This window comes from Gossypium arboreum, chromosome 1 (assembly GCF_025698485.1).
Source record: "Gossypium arboreum isolate Shixiya-1 chromosome 1, ASM2569848v2, whole genome shotgun sequence".
Lineage (NCBI taxonomy): Eukaryota > Viridiplantae > Streptophyta > Magnoliopsida > Malvales > Malvaceae > Gossypium > Gossypium arboreum.
The window spans coordinates 59,024,172-59,044,966 of record NC_069070.1 but is presented as its reverse complement, the minus strand read 5'-3'; the positions used below and the strand labels follow the sequence as shown (position 1 = coordinate 59,044,966).

The 20,795-nt window shown below is 35.2% G+C and overlaps 1 protein-coding gene and 1 pseudogene across 1 annotated transcript; both read right to left on the bottom strand.

Annotated features, from left to right (window-relative positions):
- The window catches only part of LOC108481071 (uncharacterized), a 112,575-nt pseudogene extending 108,739 nt beyond the window's left edge, over positions 1–3,836 (bottom strand).
- A 16,220-nt stretch (positions 3,837–20,056) lies between these two features.
- LOC108475714 (uncharacterized) lies at positions 20,057–20,740 on the bottom strand. The gene is made up of 3 exons (XM_017777701.1): positions 20,570–20,740; positions 20,245–20,443; positions 20,057–20,094 (listed from the first exon to the last, which is right to left on the bottom strand). The coding sequence occupies exons 1-3, from the start codon at positions 20,738–20,740 to the stop codon at positions 20,057–20,059; spliced, it is 408 nt and encodes a 135-aa protein (XP_017633190.1).
- Positions 20,741–20,795: the final 55 nt, after the last annotated feature.

Here is a 20,795-nt window from a genome sequence, read left to right as displayed (position 1 = left end):
AAAGAATTCCTTGGTACAGAGTTTGAGTTTAAAGACTTGGGGAATCTTAAATACTTTCTTGGTATGGAGGTAGCAAGGTCCCAAATAGGTATTTCCATCTCCCACAGGAAATATGTTCTTGATCTACTGTTAGAAGTTGGTTTGATGGGATACAAACCAGCCGAAAATCCTATGAAATTTAACCTTAAATTGAGAACTGATAAGGATGGAGAAGAAATCGACAGGGGGAGATATCAACGACTAGTAGGAAGACTCATCTACCTATCTCACACCCATCCAAACATAGCTTTCAGTGTGAGTGTTATCAGTCAGTACATGCATGCCCTGAGGGAGAAGCACTTGGAAGCTGCATATAGAATATTAAGGTATCTGAAAGGAACTCCTGGTAAAGGCTTGCATTTCAAGAAAACTGTCAACTAGAATGTGGAAGTCTACACTGATGCAGACTAGGCAGGTTCTGTTAACGATAGACGCTCTACAAGTGGCTATTGTAGTTATGTTTGGGGTAACCTCGTGACGTGGAGAAGCAAAAAATAGTCTGTTGTAGCACGCAGCAGTGCAGAGGTAGAGTATCAAGCACTATCTCGTGGTATATGTGAAGGAGTTTGGATACAAAGACTTATGGGGGAACTAAAAGTGCCTTACACCAGGCCTATGAATATGTATTGTGACAACCAGGCAGTTGTCAGCATAGCACATAATCTTGTGCATCACGATCACACCAAACATGTGGAAATAGATTGCCAATTTATAAAAGAAAAAATACACTCAGGAGAAGTGTGCATCACCTACCTACCTACTAAACAACAAGTTGCAGACGTGTTAACTAAAAGTTTGAACAGAAACATGTTTGAGGAACTTATTGGCAAGCTGGGTTTGATAAACATCTACACTCCAGCTTGAGGGGGAGTGTTGGCATTCCTAAGATTAAGGACAAAAAACTTACCTTAATATTAGGAGTTACCTTGTAAATAGAAACTAATCTCAGTCACTGATTCTTAAGAAGTTACTGTTTTTTAGGGATTGTTTCCTTGTTTGTGTTAATTCCTCTCTTTATAGCTGTAAACTAATTAGCAGAATGATAACAATCTTTTCTCTAAGTTTGTTCAACAGTGAATGTAAAAACTGAAACAGGAAAGCTGCTTTCTTTGTAATTATCAAGAATAAAAGGTGAAATTTGGCGACAAACAACTTTAAGTGCTAGATCGGGTTCACCTGCATTTTGAGAGAACCCTATAAGATGATATGGTCGTAAAAAAAAAAAAAAAAAAGAAGAAAAAGCTCACCACTTGATAATGTATGTACCTTCATATACTGTCCATGCCCTTGGGTATAAAGCATGATATGTAGACTTGTTACTCTTCAGATTCCAGTCCCAGGAACCAATTCCCGAGACTGCATTTTCTCTGTTAATGCACATGATATTAGTAACATAAACCTTTTCTTGTTTTAACTCTTAGTTATGCTGAATCAAATTCAAAGCCAGACCACTAACGATGTTTATTTATAATCATAAGCTTACTTGACCAGGTGAGGACTGGCAGGGAACAGTACACTGGAATACTTTTCACCACTGGTGCGTGAAACAAACACCTGCGAGAAACATTTACATTTGATTAAGACGGATAAATATTCCTAGAACTAAAAAGTTGATTTGATATCCTTTCTCTATGGTGTCTATGATATCCAACTTACGGAAAACTGATTTGATAAAACTGGTTTATCTTCACATATTCTAGGGAATAGTTGCCAGAGCTGAAATTCACCTTTGTAACTTCTTCCAATGCTTCCTGCACTGAGGAGACAAAGCAAGCACAGAAAGAGAAAGTGGGTAAATCTGGAAAAAATCAGTGAACTTCTCACTAATTTTGCTATATTTTCCAAACTCTACCACACACTATGTAGAAATATGTCGAAGTTAAATAACAAAAATAATCAAAATTTCTTATTTATTAGTAACAATACAGGAATAATTTGGGTTGTCTTAACATTCCAAATAAACATATTAACCATAATAAACTAATAAAAACATTCATTCTTTAATTATAAGCATAGAAGTAAGAACGAAGAGCTACCCGACACCACCTAAAGGAACACCATGAGAAGATGTGATGTAGCGGTTAACAAATGGATCTATAAAACCCCGCTGCAAAAGTAAACATTAAGATGCAACGTCAGAAAAATGGACGAAATGGGGTCGAACTGTCATCTTTACCATGAAAACAAATGAAGCTAGAAAAGACATTTAAAAGTACTACCCTTCCATTGCTTGATTGTTCTCTGATATGCTGAAACAGTCTAATACCTATTGGAGCCTATCAAAGCAAAAGAAATTATCTGATTATGAAAATATCGAGAAAAAGGTGTGCATTTTCCATATACTTGTATCAAATGCACATTATATTGTAAACAGCTTATACAGCAATATTTGCAACCATAAAATGAGTGTCAAATCTATGTTCCCTATGCACTTCTTATATCACCATCAAACATACTTCATGCTGCAAGAATAGTTTTATACAAATTTGATTTGTAATATAATGGTGCATGATTTTTTGGAAATTGATGGAAAAATTAGCAGTTAGGCCTATGAGAAAACTAAATTCTTGAGCACTATATCTGATATCGTGCGGCAAATTTCAAGAGCTAAAATTCATGTACAAAAAAATATGTGAAGAAGATGTTGTACAATTTTATTCACATATTATATTGCTAGCATGATTCTACTTAAACAAGCAGAACTCATATAAAAAAATTCCTATTCCGGGTACAAGAATTTACGTACTTATCAGCGTGGACTAACCACAAGAGGTGCCCTGTCCACAATCCTTGAACCAACCTTCAGCTCAGGTTAACCTATTTTTGTTTAGCCTTTTGGGATATGTGATGTCTCAATGAGCATTAAATGCATTTACTTTTCAGAATGAAAGTTAAACTATGTAATATATACATCGAGAGATTAATGATTTGTAAAAATGACAATAAACTTTTGTTGTCTAAACATACCCTTTGAAGTTTCTCTTAAAAAGTGAGAACGAACCATGTAATATATATCTAGAGATTAATGATAGCTAAAGATTACAGAAACTTTTGTTGTCTAAACATACCATTTGAAGTTTCTCTTGGAAATTTCCTAAACATACCATTTGAAGTTTCTCTTGGAAATTTAGAGTGACATTGAAGGAACACATCCCTCACCATTGAGGTTTCGCTTCCAAGTTAGTGATGCAGGTTTCCCGGGGTCAACGTTCAGTCAAACATGCAAAAGCAGTCAGAGATTTAAATATTAGAAAGGGCCTCATAAAGTATAGAAATGCAGTAAAGACATCGACTGTCATCAACATAAGGGATTCATTTGAAAGGTAATTCTTTTGTAGACCCTTCATTTGTATGGTGCAATAAGATAGTGCTGAAGGATTAGTTCAACATGAAAAGAATACAATTTCATGTATCGGCTTACGGTATCTTTGTATGGAGGCTTATATCACAAATGAAATCAGGTCTAGCCTCAAACATGAGCAGAGGTAAACTTATAATTGTCCAAATTGTAACACAGAACATAGATTTACCTCCTTTACGGAATGATGAGATGAATCTGTATGTCCTTCGTCAAGACCATTACCCATGAGCGTTCTCTCAGACATCTTTCCTGCATTCAAACAACTCACAACCGCAACATGTAAATAACGCATCAATATACTATTACACGCAGCAAGCAGGTGTAGAAAACTTCGATTCAATCCATATTCCTTTCTAGAATTATTTTTCAAGTTTAAACTAATTCGATCAGATTAAGAAACTGAATTTAAGATCCATAGACAAGTAATTCACTAAAATGGTACACTGGAAAACATCATACATATGTAGATATATCCATTAAAAACCCGTGTCCCTGCAGTCACCGATCAACATGGCCGATAGAGTGTCATTCACGAAACATCAAAAAATGAGAAAGATGGACAATGAAATCTTTAACCTGAAAAGCTTTGGACAGAAACTGAAATGGGTAAGGGAAAAATTAAGGGATTGGAAGAATGTTGAAAGAAATAGCACATTCTCGAATCCTGAAATGATTACAGAAATATAGTGACATGTTAACTAATAAATTAGGAATAAGATGGATGGCGAGGCAGTAAAGTCTCTAACCTCGGAAGGTTTGCCCAAAAACAGAAATGGATACGAGAAATGAAGATCAAATTCTAGTTTAGTTATTTGGACAGTATTATTAATAATAATAAATCTACCACGAATGTTTATGATATTATCAATTTTGAGTAAGTGTCAAAATAATTTGTTATATCAATATAATTAATAATATTTATCAATAGTAGAAGTCATATCACAAGCGTTTATCGTGGAAAATAAATTTAGAATATAAATGTATATTTAAAAAAACAAACAATAAATAATAAAATGAATAGTTTAAAACTAATTACTAATAACACAATAAATATATATGATACTAAAATAAAAAATTAAATTAAATTGTGAGTAAAACAAAATTTAAACATATAAATACAACAAATAAGTCTGTTACCATCAATCTTTAGTCGGTGTCTAGTTAACTTGTAAAATAAAGTGTGCATAATAAAATTAAAATGTAAAAAAATTAAAAATAAAGCTTGAGTTGAGTGGTAAATTTAAAATTTTACTAATGTAATTCACAGGGTTCAAATCTCACCATATATATATATATATATTTATTGGTCATTTTAAATAAAAAAACTAAAGTACCTTTGAATAATACAATTTATTTTATTTACAAGAGGATATTTTCGTAATTTCCAAACACTAATTTAGTTAGGGACTTAAATAATAGTAAGTATGGATGTACAATTGATGGAGATAATACAGTATGTATAAGGCAACAAAATTTTAAAAACTAAAATAAAACTTTGGTTTAATGGTAAATTTAATGTTTTATTAATGTAAATAGCATGAGTTAAAATTCAATCACAACTATTTTTTTATTTTTTAAATAAAAAGATTAAAATACCCTTAAATAATATAAATTTTTTAATTACAAAAGGATATTTTCATAATTTCTCTAACCAAGTTAATGTTAGGTTGACTCGTGACACCAACTCAATTAGAGACTTAAATAAAAGTATGGATATAATAAACTAGGCACAATTGTAAAAAAAGCCCTCAACCTTTGGGGGCTTTTAGAGATACCCCTAACCTTTTTTTTCTGAAATCGGCCCTTAACGTAACGGATTTTTCAGACATCGACCCAGTTGAAACGGTAACCGTCAGCTGACCGTTAGTCAACAGCCGGTCAAAAAATTTGGTCTATGTGGCATTCCTATTGACCAATGACGTGGCTCACATTAAAATAAATAAGCTGATGTGGCAAAAAATTAAACAAATTTAATAATCATATAACAAAAAAAAACCCTAAATCCCCAAACCCCTAAATTCGAATCTATTTTCCCAAATTCTAAAATCTCCAAATCATGAAATTCCTTAAATCCCTAACCTCCGAAATCTTTCATTGAATCCCTAACAATCTTCAAATCCCTAAATCTTCAAATCCCTAAATTGTTAGCATTCCGAAATCTTCTTGAAATCTATAAAACTTTTACGAATCATATCGTTGAACCCTTAAAACTATTAGGAACGAAAAAGCTTCAACAATCATGAGAGTTTCTGTAACCCAAGATCGAAAGGTAGGTGCTTTTTTATTTGGTTTGTTGGGAAAATAAATTCTATTTTTGGTTTGATTTGTTGGTTATTTGTGATTTAGTATTGCAATTTGAGTGCGACAATGTAGGGTTTGTTTTGTCGATTTTTGATGCGATAGTGGTCCCGATGTTGTTGATAAAACTGTTGTAAAAGTTGTAGATGGTTAATTGTGATTTATTATTGCAATTTCAGTGCCAGAATGTAGGGTTTGTTTTGTTGATTTGTGATGAGATAGTGGTCCAGATGATGTTGATTTCTGTTACCCAAGTAAAAAGATGTTAAAATTGTAGACATGTGTTATTGTTTTGTATTGTATTCAAAGAAGTGGTCCCGATGTAGGTAGTGAGTTTTTTTTTTAATGTTTGTTGCTTAGAAAAATATTTGTTTATTCAAAGCAAATTGTTTTTGCTCAGAAAAGATATTAAAATTGTAGACTTCTATTACTGCTTTGTTTTTTAATTTTTTTTACTTACAATGTGTTGCTGTTTTTTGTAGATGTCATCAGATGATGAATATTATATTATTTTGCATGTGGGTGGGCACTTTGTAAAGGACCTATATGTTAGATATGTAGGTGGGGAAGTGATTAGGCTTAAAGAGGACCCACACACAATATCTTATTTTGAATTATGTAAAATAGTCAAAATTGGGTTAAGGTTTAACACTTTCATGTTAATCTATTTTCATGAGCCTGGTATAGTAGGGTTACAAAATAATCTAAGGGTGATTTATGATGAAACTTCAACCATAGCTATGTTGGACTTTTGGGTCAAGTTTAAGGAGATTGAGTTATATGTTGAACATGAGGTTGATAACCCTATAATTGTAGATGATATTTTTTTGTTAACTACTGGGGAGGGTGATGATGAAGGGGTAGAATTTGATGGTGAAGGTGATCTAGAAAAGGTAGAATCTGGTGGGAAGGGTGATGTAGGAGAGGTACAAGCTGATGGGGAGGGTGTATCTGCTACTGGTATTGAGGTAGATGCAGATATTGGTGGTGGACATATTAGTTTAAGGACTACTGCTGGAGAGGATAATGATAGTGAAGTTGCTGGTAATGAATATGCTGGTGATTTTGCAACATCAGAGGGAGTGGATAATGTTGCTGATGAAAATGTTGATGATTTTGAAACATCAGATGGAGTGGATAATATTGCTAATGAATATGCTGGTGATTTTGCAACATCAGATGGAGTGGATAATATTACTGCTGCACGTAGTGGAGAAGAGGAGGATGGAAATGAGATTGAGGTATGGGACTCAGATGAACATGGAAGCTTGGTTGAGTCTGATGAAGATGAAGAAGATGAAGATGGTGAGAGAAAGAGGAGCAAGTTTCCCTTATACAATGATAAGTTAAAATTTAGTCTGGGAATGTTGTTTAAGGATGGCAAACAGTTTAAGAGTGCAATTCGAAAGGACTTTAAAGAATGTAGAAGACCACTAAAGTTTATTAAGAATGAACCGAAAAGGGTTGTTGTGAGGTGCATTGCTTCCGAAAAGGGTTGTTGTGAGGTGCATTGCTTCCCCTAACTGTTCATGGAGAATTAGGGCTAGCTACAGTCCTGTTGCGAAATGCTTGCAAATAAAGACGTTTCAGGATGAGCATCATTGTTCGGTTAGTTTTAAGAACAAAATGGTGACTGCTGCTATGATTGCCCAACATTTTGAAGCAACTATCAAGGATCATCCTAAAATGAAGCTGAGGGAAATTCAAAGAAGATGTGCTTCTAAGATGCATGTAAATGTAACCATTGACTGTTGTTATAGAGCGAAGAAAATAGTGAATGAGAAAATGGCCAAGAATCATAAGGATGAATTTGGCTTTCTCTGGGACTATGCTCATGAGTTAAGGTCAAAGATATCAGGAAGCACAATAAAAATGACTGTTCAAAGGGTGAGAGCAGACTCCCTTCCACATTTTAGAAGGTTTTATGTGTGCTTTGATGCATTAAAGAGAGGCTGGAAAGCGGGGTGTAGGCCACTCATTGGGCTAGATGGTTGCTTCCTAAAAGTCCCATTTAAGAGTGAATTTCTCATATGTAACACCCCTTACCCGTTACTGTCGCCGGAACAGGATACAAGGTATTACCAGAACATAACATATACCAAGATAGAAATATGTCATCCCATTTGATAATGCATCGTATAACATATATCTTGAACAATATTAGCCAACTTTTATGGCTTGTACAAAGTAACTGGTCGAAATCTTGTAACTAATATTTTAAACCTAGACAAATATGACACATAACAAAATAATTTTTGCCTACTATACATGCCATAATTCAAAACATTTAGTTCAAATACCCCAAAGTATGATAGTGCGGTAGATCTTCACGATCCTTGACTCCTGAGCAAGCTGGAGAACACTATAAGACAAAAGAGAGAAAACGAAGTAAGCTTATAGCTTAGTAAGTAGTATGTAAATACTAATTTAAGAATCTAACATGTTTACACAACAATTCAAGTATGTCTACTTTAACTTCACTACTTATTCCACTTCGATTAAGCAGTCTCTGCTGTGTCATATTCACTAAATAAATCATAACTCGAGTTACAAAACTCGAAATTCATATCCGTAAAATTTCCTGAATCTAGACTCATAAATCTTCTTGCTAAATTTTTTTATAATTTTTGGTTCAGCAGATTAGTACAGTTTATTAGTTAAAGTTTCCCTGTTACACAGCTCGACTGGCCTGACCTCTGTCCACTACGAATTGAATTTCTCTCAGTACATAACTCAAACAACCCTGAAGTCTGTTGTATTTAAAACTAGTCTCAATAAGGAATTTAGGCATGTAAACTATATTTCTTAGTTTGCTTTGTACAATTTTAATGATTTTTCAAAGTGGAAACAGGGGATCACGTATTCATCCTGAGCAAGTCAGTTACAATTGTAAATATCTCAAAATATAGAATTCCTTTGCTTGCCCTGCTTCTTTTATATGAAAGTAGACTCATTAAGCTTTAATTTCACATCTCATTCAACCTCTAATTATATTCCTCCTATTTTTGGTGATTTTTCAAAATCACGTCACTGCTGCCATCTAAAAACAGTTTTAATACTAATTTCACTCTTTCACACATTCTTTATGCTAACCTCATTTTATCGTATATATGTATATGCCACAATTCATTTTCACCACATTTCATTCACTATAAGTGTAGGTCCAAACCACAATGTCACCACAAAACCATCCCGTTGAACAATTCGGATCAATCCTCGATATTTAACGGTTCAAAGACACGACCCACCATCATACTTCATTTAGTTCGGCTCTCTTGTACACATGGGGAACACTTAGTACCACTCATGCGACCTAGCCGATTTGTCTCGTAGCTCTCTTGTCTACATGGTGTCCTTCACTTGGAATCACGCATGCGACCTAGCTACATTTATCTTTCACGTAGCTCTCTTGTCTACATGGTGTCCTTCACTTGGAATCACGCATGCGACCTAGCTACATTTATCTTTCACGTAGCTCTCTTGTCTACATGGGATACATCTCGTATCACGCATGTGACCTAGCTACTACAGGGTGTCTCGTAGCTTTCTTGTACACATGATGTGCACTCAGCATCATACATGTGACCTAGCTACGCCCTCTATTTCATTCGATCTCTCCAATGTTCAACCGGATCTCTCTCTGTATTTATTTCCATTCTTCCCATAGTCAATTTATATTTTAACATCAGCTAGTATATTTATATAATAGGCTGAAATATAAGAATGTACATGAAATTATTGTAATATTTACATACAACTTACCTTGGTGCAAAATATGGAAATTTTGCAATTTAGTCCAAAACTTTTTCTTTCCCTGCTCGAGGTCGGGTTCCGCCTTTCTTGATCTATAATAACACATTTAGCTCATTTAATACTCATACTATTTATTTCAATCCAAAATCACATTGTAGAAAAATTACATTTTGCCCCTAACTTTTACAAAATTACAATTTTGCCCCTAGGCTCGGAATTTAATTTCAGCCCTTATTCTTATGTTTTATGATATGCTGAACATTTTCTCTTCTACAACAACATCAAATTCCCACTCTATCATATAGTTATGAACATTAGGTATTTTTACCGATTATCTTGCTTTTACTCGTTTTCACTTAAAACCGAGTAGCACAAATTATTTAACACAATTTAAAACCTCATATTCTATCATAAAACATCAAAATACACAAATTTCACCTATGGGTATTTTTCCAAATATGAACCCTAGGTTAAATTATTACTAGCATAAGCTTAATCGAGCTTCCGGATTCCAAAACGTAAAGAACATTAAAAACGGGCTTAGAATCACTTACTATGGAGCTTGAAAGTTGAAGAATCCTAGCTATGGAGAGAGTGAAGTTTCGCAGCAACTAAATAGGGAAGATGACTATTTTGTGTTATTTTTCCCATTTTATTTCATTTAATATCAAAATGACTAAAATACCCTTACTACTAAACTTTCCAAAATTCCTTCCATGTCCTAAATTTGTCCATGAACTTAAAATTGGTAGAATTTCTATTTAAGACCTCCTAATAAATATTTCAAAACAATTTCATACTAAAATTTCTAGTATGCAAATTTTGCAACTTATTCGATTTAGTCCCTACTTTCAATTTAAACACTTTAGGCATAGAATTTCATCACAAAATTTTCACACAATCATGCAATCATATCATAAACCCCAAAATATTTATAAAACAATTATTTCTATCTCGGATTTGTGGTCACAAAACCACTATTCCGATTAGGCCCTAATTCGGGTTGTCACAATTCTCCCCTTTAGAGATTTTCGTCCCAGAAAATCTTACCGTAAAGAGGTTTGGGTCTTGTTTCCTCATAGCTTCCTCGGGTTCCCACGTAGCCTCTTCTATCCCATGTCCGTGCCACAATACTTTCACTAAGGCTATACTTTTGTTTCTTAACCTGTTTAACTTCTCGAGCCAAAATCTTTATTGGTTCCTCCTCATAGGTCATATCCGATCGAATCTCAATTTCTGTTGGGGAAATCACATGTGAAGGATCAGAACGATAACGTCGCAACATTGATACATGAAACACGTTATGAATCTTTTCTAACTCTGCCGGTAAGGCCAACCGATATGCCACTGGTCCAATTCTCTCAAGAATCTCGTGACGCCCAATAAAACGCGGACTCAACTTGCCTTTTCGACTAAATCTCGAATCTTTTTCCATGGTGACACCTTCAAGAACACTTTATCACCCACTTGAAATTCAATCTCTTTTCTTTTAAATCGCATATGACTTTTGTCGATCTGAAGCGACTTTCAAGCAATCCCGAATTACTTTTATTTTCTCTTGGTTTCTTTAACTAGATCAACTCCGTGAATCTGTTTCTCACTAAGCTCGGTCCAATATAAAGGAGTCCGACACTTACGACCATATAAGGCTTCAGACGGTGCCATTTGTATACTTGATTGATAAGCTGTTATTGTAGGCAAACTCAATCAAAGATAGATATTTCTCCCAACTACCTCCAAATTCTAAAACACAAGATCTAAGCATATCTTCGAGTACCGGATTACTCTTTCCGCTTGACCATCTGTTTGTGGATGAAATGCGGTACTAAAGTTCAATTTTGTACCCAAAGCTTCTTGTAACTTTTTCCAAAATCTCGAGGTAAATCTTGGATCTCTATCGATATTATAGACATAGGTACTCCGTGCAACTTCACAATTTCAGCAATATATAATTCGCTAATTTATCAAGTGAGTAATCAGTACGTCTTGGTATAAAGTGGGCTGACTTTGTTAATCTATCAACCACTACCCAAACAAAGATCCTTCTTTTTAGGAGTTAAAGGCAAACCGTTACAAAATCCATGGTAATCTTGTCCCATTTCCACTCGTGCACCATTACGGTTGAAGTAATCTCAAGGTACTTGATGTTCAACTTTTACTTGTTGATGATCAAACACTTAGTTACAAATTTGAAATGTCCCTTTTCATACCGCCACCAATCTGACTTCTTTAAATCATTATACATTTTTGTGCTACCAGGTGAACTGATAAACACCATTGTGCGCCTCATGTAATATTTTTCGAATCAATTTATCATTTTTCAAGACACATATTCGTCTCGAAACATCAAAGCAGTCATCCGTCCAACTCGAAAATCGAGTCATAACCGATTTGCATTGAGTTCTCTTGATCCGCAACTCACTATCATTCTTTTGAGCATCACAAATCAACTGGAGAAATAACGGTTTAGCTCTCATCTCGCTAAAATTGACCCGTCATCGACAATGCTAACCCGTGTTCATGGCTCTCAAAGTGAAAAGAAATTTTCGCTCAAGGCGTCAAGAACTACATTTGCTTTTCCGGATGATAATCAATCACTAGATCATAATCCTTTAATAATTCAAGCCATCTTATTTGTCGCAAATTTAGGTCCTTTTGATTCATCAAGTACTTCAAACTTTTGTGATCGGTAAAAATTCGCATTTTTCACCGTATAAATAATGTCGCCAAATCTTCAAGGCAAAACAACAAATGCCGCCCAAATCATGTGTAGGATAGTTCTTCTCATGCGGTTTTAAGCGCCTCAAGCATAAGCTACTACTTTGCCCTCTTGCATCAACACACATCCAAGGCCTCATCAATGATGCATCACTATAAATTACGAACTCCTTTTCGACTCGGGTCAGTACTAAAATTGGTGCTTCATCAATCGTGCTTTCAACTTTTCAAAACTCGTTGACATTTATCGGTCCATTCAAACTTAACATTCTTCGCAACAATTTAGTCATAGGAGAGGCAATTATCGAAAATCCTTCAACAAAACGCCTATAATACCGGCCAAGCCTAAAAGCTTCTAACCTCAGATACATTCTTGGCGGTTTCCAATCAACGATCGCAGAAATCTTGCTTGGATCCACCGAATACCATCACCGAGACTATATGCCCCAAAAATCCGACTTCACGAAGCGAACTCACTTTTACTAAACTTGGCAAACAGTTTCTTTTCTCTCAAGATCGCAATATAGTTCTCAAGTGTTCGGCATGTTCAAACTCATCTCGAGAATAAATTAAAATGTCATCTATAAACACTACTACAAACTTATCCAAATATGGCGGAAAATCCGATTCATTAAGTCCATAAATATGGTGGAGCATTTGTTAAGCCAAAAGGCATCACCGAAACTCATAATGTCCATACCTTGTCCTAAAGGCGGTTTTCGCACATCGACTCCTTAACTCTCGGTGATAGTAACCGGACCTCAAATCAATCTTTGAAAACACTGTGGCCCCTTTAACCGATCGAATAAATCATCAATCCTCGGCAATGGGTACTTGTTCTTTATAGTCACCTTATTAAGTCGACGGTAATCAATGCAAAGTCTCATTGAACCATCCTTCTTCTTCTGAATAATACAGAGCACCCGTGGAGAGAAACTCGGTCTCACAAATCCCTTGTCTCGTTAACTCCTCGCAATCGAGCCTTCAATTCTTTTAATTCATTGAGCCATTCTATATGGAGCAATCGAGATCGGTGCAGTACCCGGCAACAAATCAATGGCAAAATCTATCTCTCTGTTTGGAGGTAACCCATGCAATTCCTCTCGAAATACATCTCGAAACTCACAGACTATAGGTACTGATTCAAATTTCAGTTGAGACATCTCAACATTCATTACATAAGCGGATAAGCTTCACACCCTTTTCTCATGTATTTACATGCAGACATGTGCGAAATCACCATAGGCAATTTATTTGATTCGTCTGTTTCAACCCACAGAATTTCTCCATTTTCACATTTTAACTCTAGTGTCTTTTGTTTACAATCTACCTTAGCATCATACAATGTTAACCAGTCCATTCCCAAGATAACGTCAAACTCACCAAATGGTAACAGCCATTAAGTTGGCGGAAAACAGTGACCTTGAATCATTAATGGGCAATTCTTGCAAACCTTGTCAACTAGCACATATTGGCCTAAGGGGTTCGACACTTTAATCGTAAACTCAGTAAATTCAACAGGCAACTTTTTATTGGATACTAAATTCATGCAAATATAGGAATGGGTGGACCCAGGATCAATCAATGCAATAACAATAGTATCATAAAGAGAAAATGTACCAAGAATGACATCGGAGATGATGCATCTTCTCGAGCACGTATAGCATAAGCTCTAGCAGTGCTCTAGCTTCGATCTTGCCGTTAAATCTTTCATCACAGCTTCTACTACTAGTCCCACCTCCAGATTTCTCGGTGGTCTACCTCTACTAGCGGTGGTATTCATCTAACACTGAAATCTTTCTTCTTTAACCTTCTCCGGACAGTCTCTAATAAAATGCTCGCGAGAACAGACTGAAACAAGCTCGCTTCGGTCCCCAACACTCACCATAATGTTGCTCGCCACATTCTCGACACTCGGGCTTTCTAGGTCGCACATTACCCACACTTGCCATCAAGTAGCTTGAGCTTTAGACCCGAATATGCTCTACCACGATCTCTGTGTAAATCCCCAATTGAAACTGTCATTCGAGGGTTTGTCTCTTTGGACCTCTTTGGTTGAGATTGAAATGGCTTACTTATCGTCTTTTTCGACATCTCGAGCCTCAATAGCGACTTTTCTTCTTTCTTTGTTCAATTCTTCGACTTTAAGAGCTCGATCAACCAATACTACAAATTCTTTCAACTCCAAAATCCCTACAAACACTTTAATGTCCTCATTCAGCCCATCTTCAAATCTTCTACACATAATGGCCTCGGTGGACACACATTCTGGGCATACTTGTTGAGTCTTACAAATTCGCGTTCATACTCTGCGATGACATTTTTCCTTGCTTCAATTCAAGGAACTCCTTCCGTTTTGATCAATAAATCGCTGACTTATGTATTTCTTTCTAAATTCTTCTGGAAGAAATCCCAAGTAACTTTTTCTTTTGGCACCACTGCAACCAAAGTCTTCCACCGGTGGTAGGTCAATCTCTCAAAAGTGATACAAAGACACTTTAAGCATTCCTCGGTGTACATGAGAGCTCATCAAATACACGGGTAGAATTTTCAAGCCGAATTCCGCTTTCTCAGATCATCATCAACCTTTGCTCTAAACTCTTGACCCTTGTTTTCGAATCTTGTCAACCGGAGGCTTGTTCATTCTTACCAAATTTATACCTTGAGCAGCTACACAGAATCGCCCGAGGTATAGGAGGGGTGGAGGAGGTTGAGCATTTGGATTTGCTCGAATAAATTCAGATACCAATTGTTCATCATTTGGAGAAAGGCGCCCCGAGCCTCATCTCCTTGTCCCAATGTCTCGGTCTACTTTCCACGGTAGCGGTCCCTTGTGCGGGAGCCGCGCATTACTAGCAAAGATCATCACCGCAGCAGTTCCTTCAGGATCCATTACTATATTAAAACAAAACACAGCTTTAGAATAATCGAGTCACCACACTATCACAATATTTTTATGGCATGTATAGCTAGACTTTTACACACACTTTATTAGTCCGAGAACCGACTAAACCATAGCTCGATACCACTAAATGTAACACCCCCTTAATTCATCGTCATTTAACAGGATACAAGGTATTACCGAACATAACATATACCAAGATAGAAATATGTCATCCCATTTGATAATGCATCGTATAACATATATCTTGAACAATATTAGCCAACTTTTATGGCTTGTACAAAGTAATCGGTCGAATCATCAGAACTAATATTTTAAACCTAGACAAATATGACACATAACAAAATAATTTTTGCCTACTATACATGCCATAATTCAAAACATTTAGTTCAAATACCCCAAAGTATGATAGTGCGGGTAGATCTTCACGATCCTTGACTCTGAGCAAGTGGAGAACACTATAAGACAAAAGAGAGAAAACGAAGTAAGCTTATAGCTTAGTAAGTAGTATGTAAATACTAATTTAAGAATCTAACATGTTTACACAACAATTCAAGTATGTCTACTTTAACTTCACTACTTATTCCACTTGATTAAGCAGTCTCTGCTGTGTCATATTCACTAAATAAATCATAACTCGAGTTACAAAACTCGAAATTCATATCCGTAAAATTTCCTGAATCTAGACTCATAAAGCTTCTTGCTAAATTTTTTTATAATTTTGGTTCAGCAGATTAGTACAGTTTATTAGTTAAAGTTTCCCTGTTACACAGCTCGACTGGCCTGACCTCTGTCCACTACGAATTGAATTTCTCTCAGTACATAACTCAAACAACCCTGAAGTCTGTTGTATTTAAAACTAGTCTCAATAAGGAATTTAGGCATGTAAACTATATTTCTTAGTTTGCTTTGTACAATTTTTAATGATTTTTCAAAGTGGAAACAGGGATCACGTATTCATCCTGAGCAAGTCAGTTACAATTGTAAATATCTCAAAATATAGAATTCCTTTGCTTGCCCTGCTTCTTTTATATGAAAGTAGACTCATTAAGCTTTAATTTCACATCTCATTCAACCTCTAATTATTTCCTCCTATTTTTGGTGATTTTTCAAAATCACGTCACTGCTGCCATCTAAAAACAGTTTTAATACTAATTTCACTCTTTCACACATTCTTTATGCTAACCTCATTTTATCGTATATATGTATATGCCACAATTCATTTTCACCACATTTCATTCACTATAAGTGTAGGTCCAAACCACAATGTCACCACAAAACCATCCCGTTGAACAATTCGGATCAATCCTCGATATTTAACGGTTTCAAAGACACACCCCACCATCATACTTCATTTAGTTCGGCTCTCTTGTACACATGGGGAACACTTAGTACCACTCATGCGACCTAGCCGATTTGTCTCAGTAGCTCTCTTGTCTACATGGTGTCCTTCACTTGGAATCACGCATGCGACCTAGCTACATTTATCTTTCACGTAGCTCTCTTGTCTACATGGTGTCCTTCACTTGGAATCACGCATGCGACCTAGCTACATTTATCTTTCACGTAGCTCTCTTGTCTACATGGGATACATCTCGTATCACGCATGTGACCTAGCTACTACAGGTGTCTCGTAGCTTTCTTGTACACATGATGTGCACTCAGCATCATACATGTGACCTAGCTACGCTCCTCTATTTCATTCGATCTCTCAGAATGTTCAACAGGATCTCTCTCTCTGTATTTATTTCCATTCTTCCCATAGTCAATTTATATTTTAACATCAGCTAGTATATTTATATAATAGGCTGAAATATAAGAATGTACATGAAATTATTGTAATATTTACATACAACTTACCTTGGTGCAAAATATGGAAATTTTGCAATTTAGTCCAAAACTTTTTCTTTCCCCGCTCGAGGTCGGTTCCGCGCCTTTCTTGATCTATAATAACACATTTAGCTCATTTAATACTCATACTATTTATTTCAATCCAAAATCACATTGTAGAAAAATTACATTTTGCCCCTAACTTTTACAAAATTACAATTTTGCCCCTAGGCTCGGAATTTAATTTCAGCCCTTATTCTTATGTTTTATGATATGCTGAACATTTTCTCTTCTACAACAACATCAAATTCCCACTCTATCATATAGTTATGATCATTAGGTATTTTTACCGATTATCTTGCTTTTACTCGTTTTCACTTAAAACCGAGTAGCACAAATTATTTAACACAATTTAAAACCTCATATTCTATCATAAAACATCAAAATACACAAATTTCACCTATGGGTATTTTTCCAAATATGAACCCTAGGTTAAATTATTACTAGCATAAGCTTAATCGAGCTTCCGGATTCCAAAAACGTAAAGAACATTAAAAACGGGCTTAGAATCACTTACTATGGAGCTTGAAAGTTGAAGAATCCTAGCTATGGAGAGAGTGAAGTTTCGCAGCAACTAAATAGGAAGATGACTATTTTGTGTTATTTTTCCCATTTTATTTCATTTAATATCAAAATGACTAAAATACCCTTACTACTAAACTTTCCAAAATTCCTTCCATGTCCTAAATTTGTCCATGAACTTAAAATTGGTAGAATTTCTATTTAAGACCTCCTAATAAATATTTCAAAACAATTTCATACTAAAAATTTCTAGTATGCAAATTTTGCAACTTATTCGATTTAGTCCCTACTTTCAATTTAAACACTTTAGGCATAGAATTTCATCACAAAATTTTCACACAATCATGCAATCATATCATAAACCCCAAAATATTTATAAAACAATTATTTCTATCTCGGATTTGTGGTCACAAAACCACTATTCCGATTAGGCCCTAATTCGGGTTGTCACATCATAGCTGTTGGAAGAGATGCAAACAACCAAATGTTCCCTATTGCATAGGCTGTGGTTGAAGTGGAGAACACTGATTCATGGGGTTGGTTTCTCAGTCTCCTATCGACTGATTTGGGCTTGGAAGATAGGTATGGGTACACAATTATCAATGACCAACAAATGGTTAGTAAATATGCCATTTTAAGCTTGGTATTGTTTTTTTAATCTGTTATCTGCATTTACCTAAAATTTTATAACAATTTATCTCGTTTATTAATTTGAATTAGGGCCTTGAGATTGCAATTTTTGACATACTACCAATGGTGGAGCATAGGAATTGTGCAAGGCACGTGTTTGCAAATTGGTCAGGGAGGAAGTTAGTGAAATCTTATGAGTGTGACTTCTGGCAGATTGTAAAGTGCACGACTAAGAGGGAGTGGGAGGATCTATGTTCAGAACTGGAGAAGAAAGATAAGGATGTTTACGATAATTTGATGAAAAAGTCTCCAAAGATGTGGACTAGGGCATTTTTTTGGGACTACTTGTAAATCAGATATAGTTGACAATAATTTGTGTGAAGCATTCAATTCAAGCATTGTCGAAGCTAGGTTCAAAAGCATTATCAGAATGCTTGAGGCTGTTAGGACCAAGATGATGACTAGGATAGTACAAAAAAAGAAGTTATGTAATGGATGGAAGCAAAATTATGGTCCATTGGTGAAAGCTAAGTTTGATGCCAATAAGAAGGACTGTGTAGAGTGGCAATTAATATGGAATGGTGAAAATGGATGTGAGTTGAGGAAAGGAAGTTATCAGTATAAAATGGACCTAAGTCAAAGGATATGTAGTTGTAGAAGTTGGAAAATTAGTGGGATTTCACGTTTCTATGCATGTGCTGCCATGTATCACTTAGGGCTTCAACCAGATGAATATCTACATGAATATTATGACACTGATACCTACAAGAAAGCTTACTCTTTTCCAATGCAGCCCATAAATGGGCCACATGGTTGGGAAAAACTGGTATTTAGTGCTACCTCCTATTGAAAGGGAGATGCCTGGGAGGCCCAAAAAGAATAGGAGGATGGCCAAAGATGAACCCAAAAAATTGAAGCCTGGTCATTTAAGTAGGAAATGTTTACTCATAACATGTACTCAATGTGGCCAACATGACCATAACAAGCGGTCTTGCACAAATTCGAAACAGGTACAGTGTTGTTCTTTAGTTATAAATATTAAGTAAATTTTTTTATTTTATTTTGTCTAACCAATGATTATGTTTAATTTTTTCTAGAAAGATGTACAACCACCTAAACAAAAAGGGAAATCTTCCATTAAAAGGTCAACTACCTTAGATAAATCTAAGGGAAATCTTCCATTTTTTGCAGTAAGTTTCTTCCTTTTACTATTGATATGAGTTATTTTATACATTGTTAATATTACTATAAAATGCTCTTGCAGCCTGGTACTGGACAAACTTCTTCAACACCCAAGTCGCGAAATAACAAGCGAAAGGCTCCTCTCGACCACCTGGGAACACAAGAATCAATTGCAGGAAACACGAGTAAATCATCGTTATTTTGTTTTGAATGACTTTTGCTGTTTGTCTTGTGATTCACTATGATAACTTGCTTTTGAACTTGTGCCATAGTTCATTTATCTATTTGTATCTGTATCTGTTTTTTATTTTGCAGGACCATCTCGTGACGACTCATGATCTAAAAAGTACTGTGTAAGGTATTTTGCCTACAACATTTTGGTTTCCGAATACACCATTGTTGAATGTTATTTTTTTGTATTGAAAACCAATATGTTGGTTTTCATTTTGGTCTATGTATAGCTCACTCACAATTTGGTTTTTGGCTGATATAGCATTGATGGTGTATAGGGTAAATGGTGTATAGACTAATCATATGCTTTTGTAAAGTACATTTATAGAAATTGTAAAGTACATTTATCCAAATCATATGCTTAAATGATCAAATTTGTCCTTTTAGTCTTATGTTTATTGTCACTACATTATTTATTAAGCTAAATTAAATTAGGCATAAACAATAAATATTGGTCATTACTTCCAAGCATAAGGTTAAATTACATAAAAAACAACCAATATTTTTCAATCAACATTTGCAACTGCTAGTTACATATGCCTCTTACTATTACTGCCAAAAAAGAAACCTATGGTGATGTATACAATATATAACATAGAGCAAGAAAATAATATCTTATATATTGACTTCTCTTTCTTAATAACTTTAATTTTTTGCTTCATGGTCAACATTTTCTTTCTTAATGCTACTTCTTCTTCAACATCACAAATTGATCTACCTCCTTCAACCTCAATGTCAACAACACTACTGCCACCATTATGGTTACCATCAAATGCAACCAAATCCATAACATTCTTTCTAAGTGCTAAATTATCCTTCAAAAGATTTCGTTCACTATCACGCAATTCATGCAGTAACTCAGTCGCATGGTCACACATTTTCCCATTGTACCACTTCAAGAAATCACAACCACCGTCCTACAAATAAATCCCAATTCAGCCAAATTGAAATAATCCAAAATGAAAACAAAACAAATACTGAGATTTATGAAATCATCAAAATTGAGCTCAAGCTCAATTTGCAAATAAAAAATCTTCACTTACTCGAAAATCTGAACAACCATAAAACCTCCTCCCCGGATTTAAATCGCTCCATAAAGTGTCTCTTGGAGGTAACTTATTGCAGTGACATTTTACTGCTGGTCTATCGTAGGCATACTCCTTCCGCGATGAAGTAACAACATTTGCATATGACGATTTTTTTTTTCGAACCATGCATTACCCAACCTCTAGGCTGACTATTCAAACTATGTGAATCCATGATTTCAGA

Excerpts from the sequence above, each read along its gene's own strand:
- LOC108475714 (XM_017777701.1), bottom strand. The coding sequence starts at position 20,740 with ATGGTTCGAAAAAAAAAATCGTCATATGCAAATGTTGTTACTTCATCG. Across the intron at positions 20,444-20,569 it reads ATGGTTGTTCAGATTTTCGA|GACGGTGGTTGTGATTTCTT; the intron begins GTAAGTGAAGAT and ends ATTTATTTGTAG. Across the intron at positions 20,095-20,244 it reads TGACATTGAGGTTGAAGGAG|GTTTCTTTTTTGGCAGTAAT; the intron begins GTAGATCAATTT and ends ACATCACCATAG.